The sequence below is a fragment of the Oreochromis aureus genome, linkage group 11 (assembly GCF_013358895.1).
Source record: "Oreochromis aureus strain Israel breed Guangdong linkage group 11, ZZ_aureus, whole genome shotgun sequence".
In the NCBI taxonomy this organism is placed as follows: domain Eukaryota; kingdom Metazoa; phylum Chordata; class Actinopteri; order Cichliformes; family Cichlidae; genus Oreochromis; species Oreochromis aureus.
In genome coordinates, this window is record NC_052952.1 from 22,018,673 (window position 1) to 22,040,520 (window position 21,848).

Consider the following 21,848-nt stretch of genomic DNA (forward strand, 5'->3'; position numbering starts at 1 on the left):
CACAGGCTTTATTCTCCTGATATGTAGCCTTCTGTTCAGCTACAGTGTGTGGCCTGTGCTTAACCACAAAATCATAGCAGCTTAAATCACCAGTGGGAAAATATTTTATTTTACTTTCACTCAATTTCTTTATATTTTCAATGCCCTGTGTAGGATAACATAATAAGTATTTCTAGGCCTCCAAGGCATGCATATTGGAGCCTGTGGGGGGGTAAAGTGCTTCACGGATACTGATAACTTGTAATGCAATGACACAGGGTCTGTACCCTGGTATAGCAGGCGATGTGAAAATGCTCATCTTTTAGCCCAGCATGCAACCAAAGGTGCTGAATCCGCTGTGAGCCCTAAACCGCCGTCTGTGAGCCCCGCTGCTGCTACCCGGAAATATTACAAGGGCCGGAAAGGACCAATGTTAAGGGAGCACACGTCACTCACTTTTACCCAAAAATATTATCACCGAGCATCCTAATTTTTCTCGGCCGCCGAAACATCAAGCAAAAGCTCACTGACAGCGCAACATGTCGTAATCAAATGGCGAGGAGGCGGCTGCGGTACCCGTCGGCGTCGATTTCTTGGGGGGAACGGTGCAAGCGTTCACCCAGCTCAGCATCAGTGAAAATGGCTCTGGCTAACGACTGGAAAACAGCACGCAGAAATGGAAGCGGACGATAGCTAGCTAGGCGGTTAGAAGAAGGCGTGACAGGCCTCATCCGTCTGCAACTGTGCCCTGCAACTGGATGCGTAGGTAAACATTTGCCGATTATAGGTTACGCAGATGTATATGCTAACGCTAGCATCACAGTGTTAACGGCAGTCGGCGTGCCTGTATTTTTGTGGTTTAAAATGACGGCTAACATTAGCGGGTGGTCGGTTATGTGGTTTTGTAGACTGTGTGTGTGTGTGTGTGTGTGGCAGCAAACAGCTAAACACGCCGAGCCAGTGTAAAATACGATGCTAAGGAGAACCGTGAAGTTTTGCATGCAAGCGCCTCCAATGTTTTCTCTGTGTGTGTTTTTTTTCTTCTTCCCCGCACTTTCCTCCAAATGTTAGCCAATACTATTTCAGGATGCCACCTCAAGTGCATCCGTTATAACTGGCGCCTGTAACGGACTGCTAATGTTTACACTGTACAGCGACACTGTGTTAATTTGAGCATTTTCTGCCCTTCTTTACAGGATTGCCGAGGTGCATTATAAAATGAGAGGCAGTCAAATGTGCGATAGATTATCTTCCTCATCTGCCCGGGGAGCTCACTCCCCTCTAGCTTCATCGCATCAATTAGAGGAAACGGTAAGATTTTTTTAAAGAGGTGAGCAAAGTGAGTGAATCTGCTGTAGACAGTTCACTTTAAGCCATCCCAGGATTCGAATAAATGGGAACAACTTCATAATATTTTTTATTGCAACGTGCATTTATGCCTACTTGTTTTAATAAACTATGCAGATTGTGTCCAAGCTTGTTGGTAGTGGAGGTTAGATTGGTTTAAGTTTATTGCTACCAGAGGCACAAAGAAAATCTGTTTAAGGTCTGTTCACATAAAGCGTAAAGAAGTAAAAATAAAAGTGCTAATAAGAAATATACCTATATATCTGCAGATCAGCCACCCTCTTGATCTGTATTAAGGTACTATACACCTACTATTGCTGTGTAATTACATCCATCATACCCGCTCAGGTAATTGATCATTACTGTTAATCTTCCTTATATATATTATAACCTGCTCATGGACCTTTAAGATTAAAACTACCTTTTAAATTGTGTGATAAATGACACAATAACATTGAAATAACTAAGTCAGCACTGTTGGTTTTGTACATTTTGGGGCTAAAACATGCATGATTATTGCCAAATTTGAATGAAAACTTTATTTTTTTGCAAGGCAGTTTTATTTGCATTTAAATGATGGAATAGTTTAATGTTGGAAAGTGAAGTCTTGATAATTGGCTAGCTGTGTCCCATGTGTCTAATGATTCAAGTTATACAGAAACATATCTTTAAAAGGATTTTTAAGAGTGAAAAACCTCATTAAATGAGGTCCTTTTAAACATAAATTATATATTTGATTAATTTGTATCTTCAACATGCATCTTTGAAGTTTCTCTTATCACAAGGGTGAGTTCTACTGAAAACCCTGACACCTTCTGAAATACAGCCATGAGAAAAAGAGCGATTTAATGAGTCGTACTAGTCCTGTGAAAAACTAAGTACACCCTTACTGTATCCATAGAAATTAAGAGGATAAGAAGCTGTAAAAGCAGACATTTTGGCAGTTTGCTGGTCTGGAGCATTCAGGTGTGTGTTTACGCATTGCCTGGTGGAAAACAAACACAGAGTATCAGCACAGACACCTCATACCAGCTGTCAAACACAGTGGTGGAGGACTGAAGATTTGGGTTTGTTTTTCAAGTACAAAACTTGGAGACCTCGCAGCCATTGAGTTGATGAACTCCTCCTCTGTATACCAAAGTATTCTAGAGTCACATGTGAGGCCATCTGTCCTTGGCTGAAATTGGGTCGTGCAGCAGGACGATGATCCCAAGCACACCAGCTTAAAAAGGAAAGAATCAAGGCGTTGCAATGGCCCAAAGTCCAGAGCTCAACATGATTGAAATGCTGTGGCACAACTTCAAGAGAGCTGTGCTTAAATGAATGCCCGCAAACCTTAAATAAACCGAAGCCACATTGTAATAAAGAGTGTGCTGAAATTTTCTCCACAATAATGTGAGAGACTGATGAGCGCATACTGATGATTACTTAAAGTTATTACTGTTAAAGGTGGCACCACAAGCTACGGAATCATGTTGTGTACTCAGTTTTTCATTTGACTGTACGTTTACAATAAACGCCCGACTCTCATGTTTTCTTGCACTATGTAAAAGAGGTTACAGTGCGAGAACTGTTACTGAAGTTGCGAATTCTTACAGAAGATGTGGTAAAATATAGCAAGAAGTCCGCTAGTGTCTAAGTAGTGTAGGTTAAAAGTAATGCAAAATGTCTTTGTTGTTTCACCACTGGTGGAGAGAAGTCACTTTACTAAAGTAATCAGTAAAAATAACATATAATCCGTGTAGTGTAAGGCTTTAAGAAGTCAAAACAACCAGTTTTTACACACACACACCTGCTCTTAACCAGAACCAAGAAATCTGCTGTGTGATGTGGTTTTTCGTGGAACACTGCCACACGTCTCTCTCTCTCTCTACATCTTCCTGAGTAACTGTTGTTATTAGAGAGACGCACATGCTGTATTCATAATGTAAAACACACGAGATTCTTCACGAACTGCTGCAGCATGTTAGGGTTAAAGGGTTAGATAAAAATCTGCCTAGTTTCATACAGTGCACCTGTAAGCATAGACGCTAAAAATGCTTTAAAAATAACTTTGTCTTCCGTAGCAATTATGAGTCTAATAATAAAGGAATTGGCCTTTATGCAGCAATTCTAGTTGTGCTGCAGTCCACAAGAACTACATACCGGTAAGTCATTACAAATTGTAAAATGTTGAATGTATTTACTAGTTTGCTCAGTAGCTGTGAAATGCTAAGCTTGATTTGTTAATTGATTCTTTTCCTAATACCAATAGAAATCTTCACTTTTCCAGTCTAACAGCAGTAGTTGTGTATTGGTCACATCTCAACTAAATGTTTCCATTTATAAGAAGTATTCACTTTAGGTATAAATGCCGTATTTATTAAAAGTAAAGGCTACTTAGTCAAGTTGGTGGGTTGTGTCATCCTCACTATAGTCTGTGTATTGCTGCAGTCTAATTTGAGGCTGAGATTTAAGCATATACAAATTCACCTCAATAGATTAAAGGACTGTTATAGAAGGGGCATAAGTGAATTTTAAATACATTTATAGACTGTGTAGTAATGCTATGACTTTCACCCATTTTTGATTTTGTGTTTTCAGCTGTAGGAACTTCTTGGCTGAACACCGATGAGGAATCTTGCTTAGGTGAAGGAGCGCAGTAAAGGAAACAAGAAGTCGTCATTTGAACTGCTTCTCAATAAAAACTATTCTAAGCAAGTTTTAAAATTAGGTGGATCTTATCTACCTGCCAAAAGACACGTTTTACCGTCTGATCATCAGATTGTCGTCTCGGCTACCCCTCTCAGTTTGGAAGTAGTGCATGGGCAGTGGATGATCAACAGAGAGTAGCAGCACCAGACCTAAACAATCTGGAGAGACGAACTTTTAGTTTTAAGCTATCATTTAAGTATTTCTTGAAAAAGAAGTCGTAGGTTAGTATCACCCTTAGGGTTAAGTTTGTCTTTCACCAGTCAGTGGTGGGATCATTTTCGCCGCCCCTAGTGCTGGAGGTTTGGCACCTGCATCCCCATGTGCCAGTGAGTGGGAAATGTTCCAATTTGGAAAATACAATCTGGACATTATAGAGATGTTAAGTGGGCACCAGGCCCACCAATTCAAAGGCCTTGGTTTAGATCGACAACTACAGCATCAGCAGCAAGTGCAGCTTCACCAGCATCAACTCCAGCAGCAGCAGCAGCAGCAGCAGGCTGAGTCCCCTGGAGCTCTTCTGTCTGGACTTGGCTTGGGCCCCCTGCAGGGGTCTAGAGGTAACGCCTTTTCTGATTCTGCCTCCATTTTTGCCAAGATGAGTGCCCCTCCTCCCCCACCTTTACAACAACAGCCTTCCTCATCTCAGAGCTCTCGTTCAAAGTCAAGCAAGATGAGCAGCAGCAGCTCAAGCCATTCTTCAGGCTATCCACAGTTCCTGCGCTCTTTCCACCCGTCTGAGGCAGCACTAGCACAGGAGCAGTTACACCCAGGTGTAGGCCGCTTTGAGCACTTTGCTGGGGGAAGTAGCAGTAGTGGGAGCGCTGGGGGATTAGGAGGATTAGTAACATCAGCACCTCCACCCCCCCCTCCTCTGCATCCCGGCCTCTCTGTCCCCCAGGCATCACCTGGCCCCTCCTCTTCTTCTCCTTCCCCTTCAACCTCTGTGGCAACCTCTAATAACCCTTCTAGCAGCAGTGCAGTCAGCTCATTGGGACACCAGTTGGTTGGGGCCCAGTCTGATGCACGGAGCCTTCATCAACAGTTTAGTTGCATGTTAGCCGCTAATCAGTATTTTCTTTCTGGGGTGCCTGCTAATGCTAGTTTAGAACAGTTTCTTGTTCAACAGGGAACTCATAACCATTTAGGGATTGGCTTAAGTCAGACAGGTGGGGAGCCTAGTACTAGCCTTGCTCCGCCTCCTGCTTTGCACTCTTCTCACACTCATGGCCACTCTACTCCCCAGCCACAGCAGACTCCACAGCAACCACCCCAGCAGCAGCAGCTTCCACCGCACACCCTTTCTCATCCTCACTCTCATTCTCATCCTCACCACCCTCTCCACCCAGGCTCTCAGCCCTCATCGCTGGGCGGCTTTGACTTCCAGGGAATTCCTGTACTCTCGTCAAATCAGATAGCTTCTCTGATGCAGCAGGAAGCAGGTTTGCCCCTACCTTTGCCGCTTCATTTATCCTTGTCTAAGGATGACGGTAAAGGGGAAAGCAGCGGAGGTGGAAGTAGTAATAGCAGCAGCAGTAGCAGTAGGAGGAAGAAAGCTATGGCCGGCTATTTGCCACAGAGAAAATCTGACAACAGTAGTAGCACTAGCAACCATGGGCACAGTAGCCACAGTGGTAATCCCAGCACTAGTAGTAACGGGGGGCTAAATCATGGTCAGCCGCCAGCTTTAATTGGGAGCGGGGTGGGTATGTCAAACATGGGTGGAGAACCGTCATCCCTGCTTGCCTCATCATCATCATCCTCATCAGTAGTTTCTTCTTCCTCCTCCTCTGCTCCCTCTTCCACTGCTGCCTCAGTACTGGTTACTAATGATTCTCACCTTTCTAAATCTGATAACCAGAGCTCAATGCAACCCAACACCACAGAGTCTGACACAGAGCCAGTTTATAGCTGTGGAGAGTGTGGCAAAAGCTTCCCTCAACTTTCAAGCCTTCGCAGGCATATGCGCATGCATGAGCCAACCGCAGCAGGTACTAGCAATACTGCCACTACTGGCCCAAACCCTGTTCACATAAAAACACAGTCTGATCCAAGCCTTCCCCATTCGACCCAAGAACCTCCCCAACCCTCTTCCAATTCTTGTTCTAGCCCAGACAAAATATTTCATTGCCCTGATTGTGGCAAAGGCTTTAAGAAAAAAGGGCATCTCCTGCAACATGGTGTTATACACTCATCAGCCCGCCCATATGGCTGCTCCACCTGCTCTCGGGCTTTTAATCGTAGAGAGTCACTGACACGGCATGAGAAGATACATGAGGAAAAGCCATTCCGATGTCCCGCCTGTGGTCGTGCCTTCCGTGAGAGCACCTCTCTACTCAACCATGCTGCCTCAGGCACCTGCGGCAAGCCAGGTAGGGGACCCAAACAACGGGGCAGCAAGACAGGAACTGATGGTGAGGACAGAGTCGAGGGAGGGGGTGGAGGAGGTAATGGAGGAGGGGGAACTTATCAAAGCAATAGAGGGGTTATTTATGGGAAAACTGAGGAAGAGGATGGTGTAATCATTGTGAGGGAAGGAGAACCAAAATCAGGTTTAGGATGTGATGGTCTGTTTCAGTCTGGAAGGGGAGGGAATTCAAATGACAGGGACAGAGCAGATGGTAAATACCCCACTGACTACTCTCGGAATCGTTACACAGGCTACCATGATGACCACCGTTCTCAAGGTAATCCATCTCCATGCTACTCTGGTGCCTCCCCATGTGGAAGTGGGATGGCGGGCCCAGCTCTGAGAAAGGCACCCCTGGCGCCAACACTGCATCCACATTCACAGACCCACAACCAGCACCACCATCCGCAGCAACAGCCCCACCTGCCCCTCTCTTCTCTACTGGATGACTCAGAAGATGATGTCACTAGCTCTGTGAATAATGCAATCTCTGCTATAACAGCAGCTAGTAACAGTGGAAATAGAGGGGATGACAGGGGAGACATCATAGGAGGTCTGCTAGGTGGTCTTGGTTTAGGACCTCTGGGCTCACCTTCATCTACGTCTGGTATGGATAAGAATTTCAGAGGTGGTGGGAGTCAAGAGGCTATGAGCAGCAACCCGCAGAATCCTACTGCCAAACCAAAACGTCCCCGCAAACCAAGAGCTAAGAAAGATCCTGCAGCTGGCGGACAGCCCCCCAAACGTAGGCAGTACGCCCCCAGAATGGGGCCCAGCGGGCTCCCACGCACTCACCTCTGTAGTGTCTGTGGTAAGGGATTTGCACGCCGCGAGACCCTGCGCAGGCACGATCGCATCCACACAGGAGAGAAGCCCCATCACTGCACTGTTTGTGGGAAGTATTTCAGAGAAGCTTTCCACCTCAGCAAGCATCAAACAGTCCACTCCGGGGCAAAGAATTACAAATGCAGCATCTGTGGGAAAGAGTTTGGTTACTCCCAGAGCCTCAGGAGGCACAGTAAACTCCACCAGAAAGGGGAGATGGAAGAGGTGCCCACCACACCGGCTCCAGAGAACCTTAACAGCTTTAACCCAAATCCTCAATGTAGCGTGGCCCAAGACAGGAGCCAGAACCAAGCACCAAGCACCTCCTCCTATTATCCCTACTCCCAAGACGTCAAGCCTCAAGACACCAACCCCCAGCCGCAGCCTCCTCCCCCACCCCAACCACAGCCCCCGCCGCCACCTCGACTCTACACCTGCGCTATATGCTGGAAGTCGTTCCGTCACCACTTTCACTTGACTGCCCATCACCAGACGGTCCATGAAGGTGGGGGTGAAAAGCTCTTCTGCTGTGAGGTATGTGGGAAAGCGTTTGCTTACTCTAACAGCCTCACTCGACACAGGCAGTCTCAGCATGGCATGACCCGCCCTGAACAGTCTAACCCACAAGAAGGCAACAGTGGGTCTGGAGACAACCGAGGTGGGAGTGATGTTAATCAGTCAACCTCTGAGAGTGAGGCTGCCACGAATGCACTGCTTCAGATGGCACCTTCCAACGAAGGCCACGGAGGGCAAAGTCTAAGTGTTGTCACTCATAGCCACCAACAAGCACCCCCACAGCCACCAGCTGGTTATTCTCCCCTGTTTTATGATGCTGCAGCTACTCAGTCTTCTGCCTCTGCGGCCCCAGCTTACTCTCAGCCGCTTCCTCCCAACTCTACAGTCATGCCCCCGCAACACCCGCATTCTCCAGCCGGAGTTAAAGGAGAGCACATATATCCAGCTGGATCCCGTAGCCGAACTCTTCACACCACGGCCCCGTTCCAGCCCCTCACGGAACTGCCCTCCACTGAACATCATCATCTGCATCACCATCATCATCACTCCCACCATCATCCCCATCATCAGTCAGGCACCCAGCCCCACCAAACCCTCGACTGCGACGTCCAGTCGTCACACGATGACATGAGACGACACAAGAAGAAAAAAAAAAAGTCCAACAGGAGAGATTGGAAGGGAAATAAATGGGAATCTCAAGATTTAGTCAGATTTGATGGAATCAAACGAAAGAGAAAGATCAGTTGTACAATAAGAGGGCAGTTGAATAAAAAACAAGGCTCTCTTCGTTTGACAATTAGGCGAGGAGGAGGATCAGGTGGTGGTGGATATAAGCTTGTCAACACTGGTGGAATGAAAGTGCAGATCCTGTCATCTCTCAAAGTTCCTGTGAAACGTTTTGGCTGTCCAATATGCCCCAATTCTGTGTTTTCCCGTAAAGCGGGGCTGCTTGTCCACATGGCAGTTAAACACCCACAAAAAGCCTTGAGCACTCAGGAGCGACTTAGGTGCAGTGTGTGTGGGAAGCAGTCTCACAGGCCTTTGGCAGTCTTCATTCATCGGGCCTCCCACCGTGCCAGAGGGACTTTCTCCTGCCGACGCTGCTCCGCTCGCTTTTGGAATGCTACCCTTCTTCACAGGCACAAAGTGTCCTGCCGCCGCAGGGCTAAAGGACTGCAGAGGGGAGATGCTAAGAGGCTGAAGCTTTCAAAAAGACCGGGAGAAAGACAGACCCGTGAGGGTCATGAGGAGATGCCATTCCTACAGGGACCATACAGATACTGAGCTTCCTGGTTTCTGAAGAGAGTGGCATACAAGAGGGATGTTTCAGTTCTAAAATAGGAAGTGAGAGAAAAAAAAAAGGGACTTGAAAAGGCATCTGCTGCCTTAAGGAAAATTTGCCTCGTGTCTCTGTTGCATCTACTCTGCTGACTATTAGAATGAGTGTGTTAACAACTACTGTAGAGTGTCCTATAAAATATCTCCAGAAATTCTTCCAGATTATGTTGGAAGGTGTTTTCAAAGACGTGACTGTTTCCATAGGATCATTAATTAACCCCTTAAGTGCATTGACACTATGCTTGGCTGACACTGTGCAGTTACTAGACAAGTTTAGGTGAAATGACCTGCTAATGTATCTCTTACCCATAACTAGAAGCCCCGCTACACCTCTTGCTGTATGATAAACGTCTCTGCTGTGTATTTTGTCTTGTTGTTGTTCAATTAGAGGCTCTGAGGATTTTTTTAAAACTGTAAAGTGCATTTATTAGGAGTAGGGACACGGGGACAAAGACCTTTGTTGATAGTTTGTCAGTGCATGTTTGTTCTCTGGTCAAGTTTTTTGCTGAGGTTGTGAAATCACTCCTACAGTATGTGATGGTTTATTCAGTATATCCCCAGAAGTTTGTAGTGTGAACCTGATTTGAAAGTTGCTCTATATTCCCTAGTGAGTTAATCACACATAGATAAAATGTCAACGTTGCTGGTAATTAGCATTACAAGGACCCCTCTCCTGCCAAAATGACGAAAAACTTACAAGAAGCCTTGCTTATGATGTTCACTTTACTTCATTTATTTGAGATCTTCCTAGCTTTTATACCAAGAGATTGAAAACAGGTTAAACAAGTGGACTGTAACACATGTTTATCTCATGTTATTTGTATGCTCTTTTTAGCAGTGATTATTTCTACAGTACTTCACGGTGTGTTAAAACAAGGACCTATCATGATAGAAACAAATGTAATATTCCATGTATTTATGTGTGTAACCCAATCAGTCTTCATGCCAATCTTATACTTACCCCTTCTACCTTTTTACTTTTTGCTGAGTTGCAATCATATTCTTACTGTTAAGCCTCGTTTTTTTTCTTTTAAAGAAAAATAATTTCAAAATACATCTTGTCACTTTATTCACACATATGAAATGTTCATACCCCTGTCAAGCCTTGTTTTTTTTTTCTTCTAAAGAAAAATAATAGTTTTAGTAGATTTCTATCACATTATTTACTGAGAAGTCAGTAGTTGATTATATTTCAGCAATGAATAAACCTTAAGTGTAATAATTTGTTTTCCTTTCATTTCTGATTCAGAGTTACTCACTGCAGTATCCAGGAAATGGTAAAAACTGCTAGTTATCGAACATGAGGGAGTTGTTTCTGTCAGGGCATGGAAAGTGCATTTATGACTTGATGTGAAAGTCAGGGATGACGTTCACATCAATCTTTGGATTAAGTGGTTATCAGGATGTAGGTACACCAATAAAGCTCATTAAAGTGCTTAGACTTACTAATGTTATCAGCCAGGTTCCTCCAGGATAAAGAATGATTTTTACTGATCAAAGCTTGCACATATGACTGTTGTAGGGAGAAAAAAACAAAACTCACTTCTGGCTCCACAAGATGGCAGTAAGCAACTCATTTATGGTGTGCTCTTGGCCTGGTGGGGATGAGTGTGGCAGTCACATGGATTTTACAGCGATAGGGGGGTGGACTGGAGACGCTGGTGCTGTGTGGCTGTCTGCTGTTTAGCTCCAGATTAATGAAACAAAGTAAAAAAAAAAAAAAAAAAAAAAAGATTGTTGAAGCGACCAGATTCATTAACCCATAGTTAATTTAAAAGCACCTTTCCCCCCTGGAAATTAATGTGGTTTATAAGCAGATTTCTGTGCATTAAATTTTGTATGAGTTGTCTGCAGATATATATTTTTCAATTTAAGAACTCAAGTGTTGTGAGTTTTAATTCATGCTGATGATCTGGCTTGCTTGCAGCCACAAAATATGATGATTCATCCACTCTGATATTTTTTTATGTGGGGGTGACACGTGGTTATAATCTTGGGAGAACACAGCTGGGCAACACTGGAGTCTGATAGGTTAATTCGGAAAAATAATAATTAAAAAAAAGGGACTCTCGGGACAGGGCTGAACACAGGGCTCCCTCCTCCTCCTCCAGTGCTCCTGCCTCCAGTTACAGTCATTTATTTTCAGTGCATATTGTTCAAATGCAATTACTCAATGCGTCTTTTGTATGCTGTCTTGTCTGTAATCTATTTACGTCAACTTCTGCATGTCAAACTCTGGAGGAAAAAAAATCAAAGGGGGTGAATTCCTGCGGCACGCATTGTTTTGCATGTGCTTTTCAACTTGTACAGTAGACAAGACAACCCTCGCGCTTTTTTTGTATTTCGAGCTGCTCGGTCTCACGCGGCAGTGGCATGCACCGGGAGGGAATCCGAGCGGGCGGGCTTGTCCGACCTATTTCTGCCCAATCGGCTCCGGCGCATGGGCGGAGCAGCAGCTCTCCGCGGGCCTATCAGTGCCCGAGCTGTGAGCAGACGGGCCTCGTCTCCGCGTGCCTCATACACGTGAGCCTGAGCTGCTATTGTACGCCGGCAGGCAACGTGCAGAAGCGTTCCTCTCGCCTGAAAAAACGGCGCACTCACGTTTTCCGTGGATTACAAGGAAGCTGGAAAAGTCATGCAGCAGTGCCTGAATATTAGAGAAAGCCAAATTATGCTCCAACGGAGAGCGCGAGCCTAAGCGCCATTAACCCCCAGCTTACAGCACAGTTAGCTGTTTCTCACGGTTTCTTTCCCGTCACCATGGTGACGCTTAGACTAATTTACATATTTCCTGCTCCTTGTTTGATTTTTAATTTTCTTTCTAATAATTGTGATTGTACCTGTCGGGAAAAACAACACAACCTGCTGCTCCCCTCGAGGTGTGGCACGAGGGGTAGGTGTGTCCTCATAAATAATTTAGGCGAAAATTGAGAGATCAGTTAAAGCCGAGCCCCGCCCCTCTCTCGAGGTGTGACGTCACGTGAACTGCCCGTGTCCATTCCAGCTGAGAGAAAGAGAGAGAAACGGGAGGAGGAGGAGGACGTCGCGCGGCCCAAACACAGACCCGAGCCCGTGCGCCCGTGACTGGATCCACCGGATGGAAAAAAAAAGTACAGACAGAAAGAGGAAACGACCCCCTCCAACCTCTCCAACCACCCCCCTCCCCACCGAGGGACAGCAGAGCGCGACAGCAGAGAAGCAGCAATACAACTTGTCATCTGACCACGTACAGCTCGCGTCGCTGGCTCTTTTTTTTTAATGCTCCTCTTTCTCCACGACAGTTTTGTTTTGACGGAGGAAGTCTCTCTCTGCGATCTTCTTTCATTATTATAATTATTTCTTTTTAAATTACCGCACCACTAACTCGGGATATCGCTCTTCAAGTTTTTGCTGTAATATTTTTTTCCTTGTGCGTGCAAAGTGTGTGTGCGGGATTTTCACGCCTTTGCAGTTTTATTATGGACAGTATTCCTAATCAGATGGTCTGACTGTCCCTCCCACACTGTTCTCCGAGAATAACAGCTTCATCTACAACATCCAAAGGCAATGGAGTACTTCGAGGAAAATATTTTTGCAGGGAAATAAGGAACTCTTTATATCTACAAGTGAAAGGTAAGAGTTTGCGTGTGTAATTTAAAGTTTCTGACATAATGCCATGCCAATGTCATGACTGTAATTACAATATAACAGATGCTCTATTCTGCATAAATAAGTCTCAAAACTACCTTTCTGTATTTCCCCACCACCCCACCCCTCCTGTACTCACAGCCACAGTCATCCAGCCTGCTTGTCCTATTGGTAGGTACTCCTGTCAGCTCGCCTCGCCCCTTCAAGTGCCCCAGGTGTGTTTCTGCGACCCGTCTGGTCCAGGATGTCCAGGCAACTCTCCCAGCTTCCGACCCCAGACCTCCCAGCTGGGGCAAGCCCACAGTTTGGAAGCTGTACTCAACCTGGAGGCTCCCTGACAGGGGGGCACCTCAACTCTATGGCAGGTCTAAAATCCCTCCTGCAGCACCCCATGAAGGGAGACCAGCGTTTAAAGAACCCATGCGATTCGAAAGGTGAGACGCTTCTATGAATTTAATTAATAAAAGGTCAAAGTGTTGCTTTACCAGCATAATCTGCCTTCTTCTCTACGCAGTGGAAAAGCATGGATAAATCTTTTCCATCCACTATTACTGTTGTATAAAAATATGTACCATTATTAGTCATTTTTCATATGTAAAGGCCACAAAGGTTTCATGCCCCAGCACATGTGCTCAGGATGACTCCTCAGTGACCATGGCCAGATGAGCTGAATTATAATCCCTGATGAAACTTCAAATTAGGATCTAGATTACACTGGGTGATAACATGCTTTGGTTTAGCTGTAAATCTAAACCCATGCAAGCATGAGTTCTGAGTGCCTTTTCTCTGCCAAATGTATCCCTGGCTATTGTGAGATTTGTTCTGGAGTTTGTGTATACGTTATGACAGCAAATCGGTTTTGGCTCTTGGTTAATGCTGCAATTCAGCTACCATCTGGGCCCATCTGTGTTTCTGTGTGCAATTGTATGAGAGATAGGCGGAGAAGGGGATTTTGTAGAAGTGCATCGTTTGAATAAATTGGCCGTGCCATTTAGTTCTGTGCAAACACGAAGAGCTGATTTTTAGCATAAAGCAGCCGAAGCATGAACTATCCCAAGGCCACCTTCTTGTCCACTGAAAGCTGTTAAAGTGACACCAAAAGTAAGCGTTGTCATTTTTATATTCCACTAATAAGTCTGCTTTTTATTCTCGTCTGGCAGACAAAGACAGACTGGACCTCGATGAGGACTCCTTGGGAGTGTGCCCCATGAGGAATGGAAGTGGAATAGTCAACAGTAATAGCAGTAATGGCTGTGGAGGAGGTGGAAATGGAGGAGGAAACTTCAACCAGTTCCTGGGGCCTCTTTTGTGGGATCGCACTGTGCCTGCGGATGGGGGCCTCTTCCAGCTTCAGTATATGGACTTGGAGGAGTTTCTAACTGAAAATGGAATGGGCAGCATGCACAACAACAACAACAACAACAGCTCCTGTTCAGCCCAGATCCCCTCACAAAGCCCGCAGTCAGCTGTGCCCAACCAGAGCTCCCAGTGCCTACCACCCTCATCCCCACCTGGATCTTCATCCTCACCACCTTCTACCTCTTCTTCTCCATCTCTCATCGGTCTGGAGGTGGCTCAGCCACAGAATCTTCCAGGAGGAACCGACTGCCTGCATGGTGAGTTGACTAATATCGACTAGTTTGTTATGGCCAGTGCAGAGACTGGTTATTATCTAGGGATTGTCAAGATCACCTCACAGCAACAGTCGTGGAAAATGGTTTCCAAGCTTTTCAGAGTTGACAAAGTTTCACCTGCTGCTGGTCGACTAGCAGACCTTTCAGTTTAATAACAATAGTTGTGATGTAAACAGGGTTATGTGGAGTGTGGGCTAATGATTCAGGACTTCAGCTGTTCTTGCTTCACAGTGACGATCATACATTTCTCTGTCCTGTGGGGTCAAGCTGAGGCCGTGAGATCACATGGTTATGTAAACAAAGTAAGCTTTAAAAAGAAAACAGAGTTTAAAATTTGCACCTTAACCATGAAACCATGACCATTTGGTTGCATGGCTGCAAGGTAAAAACTGATTGGGAGAAAAACAAAAAGCTGAAGAGCAGTGAAGAACCTGAAAAGAAATAGGTAAAGCAAAATAAGGAGTCCTGAGCTATTTGATGAGTCAACTTCATAGCTATGACAAGAGAGTTTGGTGTAGTTTGGCATGTGATCTGTGCACTGCAGTGTACAACACAATCAGCATTCACTCCCGGCCAATAATGATTGTGCAGCAGGGTCAAAACAGTACACAGAGAGAGAGAGAGAGAGACAGCAGTGTGTGTGGAGTGTTTGCGGTTGCGTGTCTTTAAATCTCTCCCCACTTCACACGCCACAGCCATGTGCACGCGTCATTACACGTGCAGAGGCTGGGAGTACTGGAGTGAGAGAACTAGAGGCAGGGCCAGCAGACATGTAGGAGGAGTCCACAGAGGAGAAGGAGAAGGAGGAGGAGAGGGGGGGGGGGGGGCAACAGGAAGAGTTTCCCTGTGCCTGCTGGACTTCACACCGAACATATGATCACCAATGAATGACAATAAGTGCACTGATATCAAGAGGGGAGCTTTATACTTTATGGGATCTTGACTGAAGACCTTTAATTCACTCCTTCAGTTACAAAGCACTCGTTCATAAACTCTGATAAGACATTTATACTGCATGATAAAGGCTTGTGCATTTTTGATCAATGTCCCTTTGTTTAAAGTCTTATAATTACATCAAGATAGTCTAGATGCTATTTGCCTCCCGTTAAGTTAAATTATTGGACGGCCTAACGATGCACAATTATTAGGTAACCAAGGAGTATGACCCCTGTTTACCTTCGCAATGGTTTCGGGCTTTCTTGGAATGCTGTTGTACAAGTTCTGGAAAGTGTGAGGGCACATGTCGGGCCATGTAATCAAAAATGAAATCCTGCTGTTATTTAACGGTGGAAACATGTGAACGAAAAATGCACCAAATCTCCTTGGCAAATCTGCGTTCCAGAGCTGCCCGAAAGTCAGAGGTGATAGTAAACTGCAGGGTCTTTAGGTTTTCATTCCAACAAAGCACCACAACAGGTGGTGGCACTACCTAGTTCCTGCTGTTGGGTTTAAGCAGCACGACACTTGGTTAACCATATCCACAAGAGCTTTCAGCAATACGTAGATCTGACTGCTGATTGTGCCAGGGTGCATCTACCACTTTAAATAGTTTTATTGTAGTACGGAGGCATTGCCAAGGGAGTGTGAGTGAACAGTGTTCACCTGGTGTCAAAATATGGCCTCACATTACCTGTCTATTATATAGCCATTATTCATGCTGTAGGTTCTGTTATACTACAGATCCACAGGTAATATAGTTAGCAGCTGGCAGAACATACAGACCAACAACCTGCGGGATTGTTTTTCTATTAAACCACATTAAATATTCATTATATTCACCCTGGGTTTGATATTTGTCCATATTTGGGAGGCTGCAGTGCTGTGTTAAGTAGATACTTTGTTAGGTATCTAGCTAACACATAGAGGAGCTTTGAGTCAAGTTGACATCTCTGTTAAATTGCCTCACTTGCATGTGGACAGGCTTATACATTCACAACAAGGATGATGACTGAGCTGTCTGGATTCACATATAAGTTAAATGGAGGCTTGTGCTCTTTGAAAGAAAAGCCAGTTGAGAAAGGTGCATTGGCCCTACAGGGGGGTGGGCTGACACATCACCCTATGCTGGCCCCACTTAAAGAAACTGGATTGGAGAGGAGGGAGAACACATTATATAACATTTCCACTTATAGATTTTTCTATCTGCATTTGTTCTGGTTGTTAGCTTTGGTCCACAAGTACATTCTCAGCAGTTCATGTGATAAAACTTGTCACGGTTATGCTTTGGGCCAAGAGGTTTTGTGTAGTGGTGGTTGTGTGTTATATATTCTTAAAGCAGTGGCCTGTGGACCAGAGGATTCACATCAAGACTGTGGTTATGTTTTTATTTTATCAGTAGCACACACAGTGGGACATACAAAGGACTAATTTGATGTTAGTTTCCCATTATCGACAGATGGCAGATGCATAATAAATTATACAGATGGATAAGAAATGAAGAGGAAATCTGCACCCATTTCTGAAATGGCACAGCTTTTCTGAGAGGTTACCTTTATCTCATGTTGAAGTCTTTCCATCCTGATAAAAAGATAGATAGTACCTCCACCCATAGAGGTTAAGAGATCAGTGAACAGATCTCAGCAAAGCAAACCCTTTCTTTTTTAAAAAAATAATCAAATGCTTTCCTCCATTTCTGACAAAACAAATAAGGGAAAATCTTGAACAAAAAAGGTTCCACTCCCCCATTAGTGTCTTAGAGATGTAGGTAATCTGTTCCAAGTTGCATTGAAGCTATGTTTTTGGCACAAGATGGCTAAAATCTTACTGAGACAGCTAGCATTGGCTTTTCAATTAATTAATTTGGGTATTGCTTTAAACAGCTCGTTGCTTAGTTACATCCACAAATCTGTGCACTAAAAATTTGTAGATTACATTATTGAATTGTATTGCATTTGCTATTGTAGTATACTTTAAACATTACCTTGAATATGAAATCCTTTATCTGTCAGTGAAAGCTGACTGAATACCAGCCAGCTCTCAGTTAAGGCCAAAGCAATGTTTGTTTTATTAAGAACGTAGCTCTCTGCTGCCATCTGGTGGTTATCATGGAGTGCTGCATATTTTTTTTATTTTTGTGGCTGATCTGTCAAAAAGTGTCAAAAAGTCTTCCACTAAAACTGTGAAAGTGTTTAGTGTACTTAGATTTCTCTTCTTTTTAATTCTAGGGAGTCAGAGGAGAATGAATGACTCTTGTGAGTCACCCTCTTCTTCCTCTTCATCCTCCTGTCCACCTCTGCTCACACCCACTGGGAATGGGCCAGATGTGATTGGAATGTTTGACATGGATTCTTCAGACATGGCTATGTCCACCACGTCAGAAGAGCAGAACTTTGATCCCCGAAGGCACTCCTTCAGCGAGGATGAGCTCAAGCCCCAGCCGATGATCAAGAAGGCACGCAAGATCCTGGTACCCGATAACATGAAGGTGAGGCTGCTGAGGTATTCACAGCATTGATGCAAGTGGCTTACATGCAGTTTATGCCCTGAGACTGAAGTAGTTTGAAAGCAGCTAAACAGTAATTAAATTAGTTATTTTTAAAATTTGTATCGAATGATTTTAATGTCATAAAATAGTGAAAATGCCATCCAGATTTACCAGAGATAAAGCCTTAAGAGGCTCAAATGGTTAATACACTGTCCACATTGTTTGAGATTTATTTATCTGATGACTAATGGGGCAATTATCCAGCTATAATCATGGAAAACAAAATGATCAGTTGAGGAAAATACTGGAGAGAGCTAAGCTGTTTACCTGATAAATTTATTTTTATCAGAAATGAGCACATGCCTGGGTCTGCATTCATATTTTACATTGTTAGCGCTTCAGTTTAATGAAAACAGTGTAAAAGGCAGAACAATTTTACAATGAAAGTCATCCGATAATATACAAGCTACAAAATAAAAACAAAGATTACATAAACAAAAAGCCCAGTATAAGTTAATAATGATGATGACTTGTAACTGAGTATAAAGAATTATAAACTGTGCAATCCTCACTCCATAAATATGGAAGTCCATAAAATATTCTACAGCCAGAAAAAAAAAAGCGAGACAGCAATTCAGCTTTTTAGCAGCTGTGTGTGGCACATGCAGGTTGTTTGCTTACTTTACTTGCTGTCAAACAGTAACCAGTAACCAAATTCCGAGGATGTGGTATGCAAATAAACAACAACAACAAAGAAGTGTCTTTTCGTTGCCAAACACCCACATAGCTGTAGAAGTCAGGCTAGAAAAAGCACTACACACTTCTTAAGAAACAAGTCAGAACGGTCACTGACTCTTTTCTTTATACATTTTGTACCTAATAATCCTAAAATTCCCCAATAAAAATAAGTGGATTGCATTGGTGGATGCTGAATAATCCATATGTGCTGTTTTTTTTTCTTCGGTCCTTTTTTAGGATGAGAAGTACTGGACCAGGAGACACAAAAACAATGAAGCGGCAAAGCGCTCCCGGGACGCCCGCCGTCTCAAGGAGAACCAGATATCAGTGCGCGCCGCCTACCTGGAGCGAGAGAACGCCGCCCTCCGACAGGAAGTGGCTGAGATGAGGAAGGAACTGGGCCGGTGTCGTAACATACTTAGTAAATACGAGAACCGTCTCGCTGACCAGTGATGGCAGTGCGGAGAAGAATCAGGACGAGGAGAAATATAAGCTGGATTCAATCTAAGACTCTAAATTTCTGGGGTAACCTGATGGACATAAAGGGGGTCAAGCTGATTATGATTATGATGATGACGATGATGATGATGTTGATGATGAATGTATAAGACAAGGAGAAGGTTTGTGCATTGAAGCTCAGGTGTCTTGTTTCGTTGAGGTGTCGGCTCTTAAAAGTGGCGGACAGAGAGAATAATTTAACAGATGAAAGATGTGACTTTTAAGAGTTTTGTTATCGGAGAATTGTATATTTTTATAATACTTCAGAAAAATTAGAGGGAGAGCAAATTACAGAATAATTTTGTATATTTTCTACATGATGGGGACACAGAGATGGGGGAAAGCTGCGGTAAATATCTTTTTATCATAGTTGAGTCAGGAGATGCTTAACAGGTTGTCAGCCATCGATGGTTTTGTTTTTGTTTTTTTGTGTTTATAATTATAGCCAGGATGCAGCAGCAGGGTTGAGAAGGCATGTAACAATTGTAATATAGAGAGCAAAATTATCTTAAAGACGTGTAGTTCAACATTTTGTGGATTTTACTCAAGCACTTAATTTGTTTCCTTTTATGTTTCTGTCACTGGGGATGCTTGAGGGAGACAGAATGAGAGACACCATGTATACAGTCCAGCTCTGTCCTCTTGGCCAGTCTCGTATATTATTTTCTACTAGAACAACTTCACCCCTCTTCCCGCTGCTAACAATATTAGCTCTTTTTACCTTGGTTTTAACTTTATGAGACTGGTACATCTTCCTCTAGCCCATATTTCTGTGTATTGCTCTTTTACTTTTTCACTATCCCAGTGGAAGTGCTTTAAATCTGCTCTGGTGTTTTTAGATATTTCCCGAGCCTGTGGAAGCCCGTTGTGATGCCCTGGGTAACTCCGCTCCTCTTCATCCTCTCTTTGAATTGCTCCCCTGTTTCTATATCCGACGTCTCTATTTCTGTCTGCTCCCACTTGCAGCTAGTCCTTTGACAGTTATGTGCAACTCTTCCCAATGCATTTTGTCTTTGTGACTCTTTTGCACCTGAAAGGTGCACAGAGCAGTTCAATCTCAGTGTTGTAACATATTCTGCAGTAGTAATCAATCGTCCCTGTAAAAACACACGTTGTTACTTTACTGAACACACTTTAATTAGCATTATTACAGGGATGTGGTGGGGGGAAGGGAGGGGAATTGTTGTGTATATTGGATAGGCCTCTACTATTTTGTGTATTTGATGTATTCCAGGAGATGGGTTGAGTACCCCCATTGAGTGGAATGTGTTAATTTCTCAGATTTCTGGGAGAAATAAAAGCCAAAATGTTGATCCTATGTTGATCCACAAAACTTGTTGCTATTTAGTGCTTTTTCAATCCTGTTATTGCTCCTTCCTTTCTATGAACTTTCTATGAACTTCTCTGTGTACCCACAACACCTACACAGGGGCATGGTACACTATGTTATGTTCCCTGGGGGAGGGACGACTAGTAATAGTGTGATTTTAATCCTCCAATGACCATGATGAGTAGTTACCATTACAGCTATTATTATTGTTATGATTATTATGATTATCCCTCTTATTGTTGTTGTTCTGTATTACTGAATGTTTTTTTTTTCTTTCTTTGGATGATCTGTTGCACCTTGAAACATCTTTGATCTTCAGTGTTCCTCAGAAAGACTTTTCAAATGGAAAAACAAAACAAAACAACCCCAGTCTCGGCTATTTGCACCTGTTTTCGGACCCACATTTATCCACTTCTTCTACAGAGACTTCTGTTTTCTTTGACCGTGGATTTCACAAACGTGGCTCAGTAACTTGAACATGATGTTCACTCAGACCTACTTGACCTTTCATCATGACCGTTTCCTCACCTGTGCATGGACTGTGCACACTACTGATACGCTCCTTGTTGGTTTATCTGCCTTTATCACCTCATTCAGTGATTGTTTGCTCTCCTAACAGGATTTTAGTCTCCTATATCTTCACCAATGTGGTTGATAACTCTTATAGTGACTCTTAACTGATCAACTGCCCTGCTGCATCAGTAGTGTCGATGATGCCCAGCCCACCAGTCAGTGCTGGTTGTTTGGATGTAGTATGAGATTTCCTCCTCCCCCCCAAAAAAACACAAATAAAAGATTGTTCTCATTCATCACTGCGCTGTTTGTGGTTGCTTCAACTAATCCAGAATTGAATCAAAGCCCAGTTTTGAAGGCAAGACGACAAAGGTTAAAAATTCAGGGGAACTATGACTTTTTTTTTTACTTAAGCCTGATAACCAGAATGTGATACGTGGTGAAATGCACCATGTTGTTTTGATATCCTCCCTGTTTGTTCACATTGTGTACATTCCTTAATAGGCAAAACAGTTCAAATACCAAGTCTTGCCCAACTGAGGGAGTTCTGGTTCCTGTAAATAAATTTAAAGAGTATTTTATCCATTTTATAATTAAATGTACACTACGTTTAAGAAACTGAGTTAGAATATATAAGGTAAGATAAAAGAAAAGTTTATATGATGGGCTATGCTTAACATAAAGCATTAAAAAAGCCACACTGACCTACTTTGGTGCACACACACACACACACACACACACACACACACACACACACACACACACACACACACACACACATATATATATTGCATTCAATATATCAAGTAAAATCTATCAGTTTCTTCCTTTTATAGCATTTCCTGTTTGTTTATTCTCTGTGTGGACAGTAGTTATGTATATGTCACCCCCTTTATCTGTTGTCTCAACAGAAATGGGTGAAAGGTCCTTCAGAGTGGAATTTTCCTCACTTTTCTCCTCCTCAACACGAACCAGATG

At 43.7% G+C, this 21,848-nt stretch overlaps 2 protein-coding genes across 5 annotated transcripts; both read left to right on the forward strand.

Moving 5' to 3' along the window:
• Nucleotides 1-318: 318 nt before the first annotated feature.
• On the forward strand, nucleotides 319-10,325 carry si:dkeyp-69b9.6. 3 transcript variants are annotated; one of them, XM_031744149.2, is made up of 4 exons: nucleotides 319-745; nucleotides 1,176-1,290; nucleotides 3,910-6,389; nucleotides 6,678-10,325. In XM_031744149.2, the coding sequence occupies exons 3-4, from the start codon at nucleotides 4,358-4,360 to the stop codon at nucleotides 9,050-9,052; spliced, it is 4,407 nt and encodes a 1,468-aa protein (XP_031600009.2). In that variant the 5' UTR covers nucleotides 319-745; nucleotides 1,176-1,290; nucleotides 3,910-4,357; the 3' UTR covers nucleotides 9,053-10,325. The 3 variants fall into 3 exon arrangements, with proteins under 3 accessions (XP_031600009.2, XP_039475681.1, XP_039475682.1); XM_039619747.1 differs by having other exon boundaries at nucleotides 324-745; nucleotides 3,910-10,325; XM_039619748.1 differs by having other exon boundaries at nucleotides 324-741; nucleotides 3,910-10,325.
• A 119-nt stretch (nucleotides 10,326-10,444) lies between these two features.
• dbpb (D site albumin promoter binding protein b) lies at nucleotides 10,445-21,169 on the forward strand. 2 transcript variants are annotated; one of them, XM_031744301.2, is made up of 5 exons: nucleotides 10,445-12,718; nucleotides 12,875-13,167; nucleotides 13,894-14,349; nucleotides 17,532-17,791; nucleotides 18,767-21,169. In XM_031744301.2, exons 2-5 carry the CDS (start codon nucleotides 12,978-12,980, stop codon nucleotides 18,980-18,982), a joined length of 1,122 nt encoding a protein of 373 aa, XP_031600161.1. In that variant the 5' UTR covers nucleotides 10,445-12,718; nucleotides 12,875-12,977; the 3' UTR covers nucleotides 18,983-21,169. The 2 variants fall into 2 exon arrangements, with proteins under 2 accessions (XP_031600161.1, XP_031600163.1); XM_031744303.2 differs by having other exon boundaries at nucleotides 12,909-13,167.
• Nucleotides 21,170-21,848: the final 679 nt, after the last annotated feature.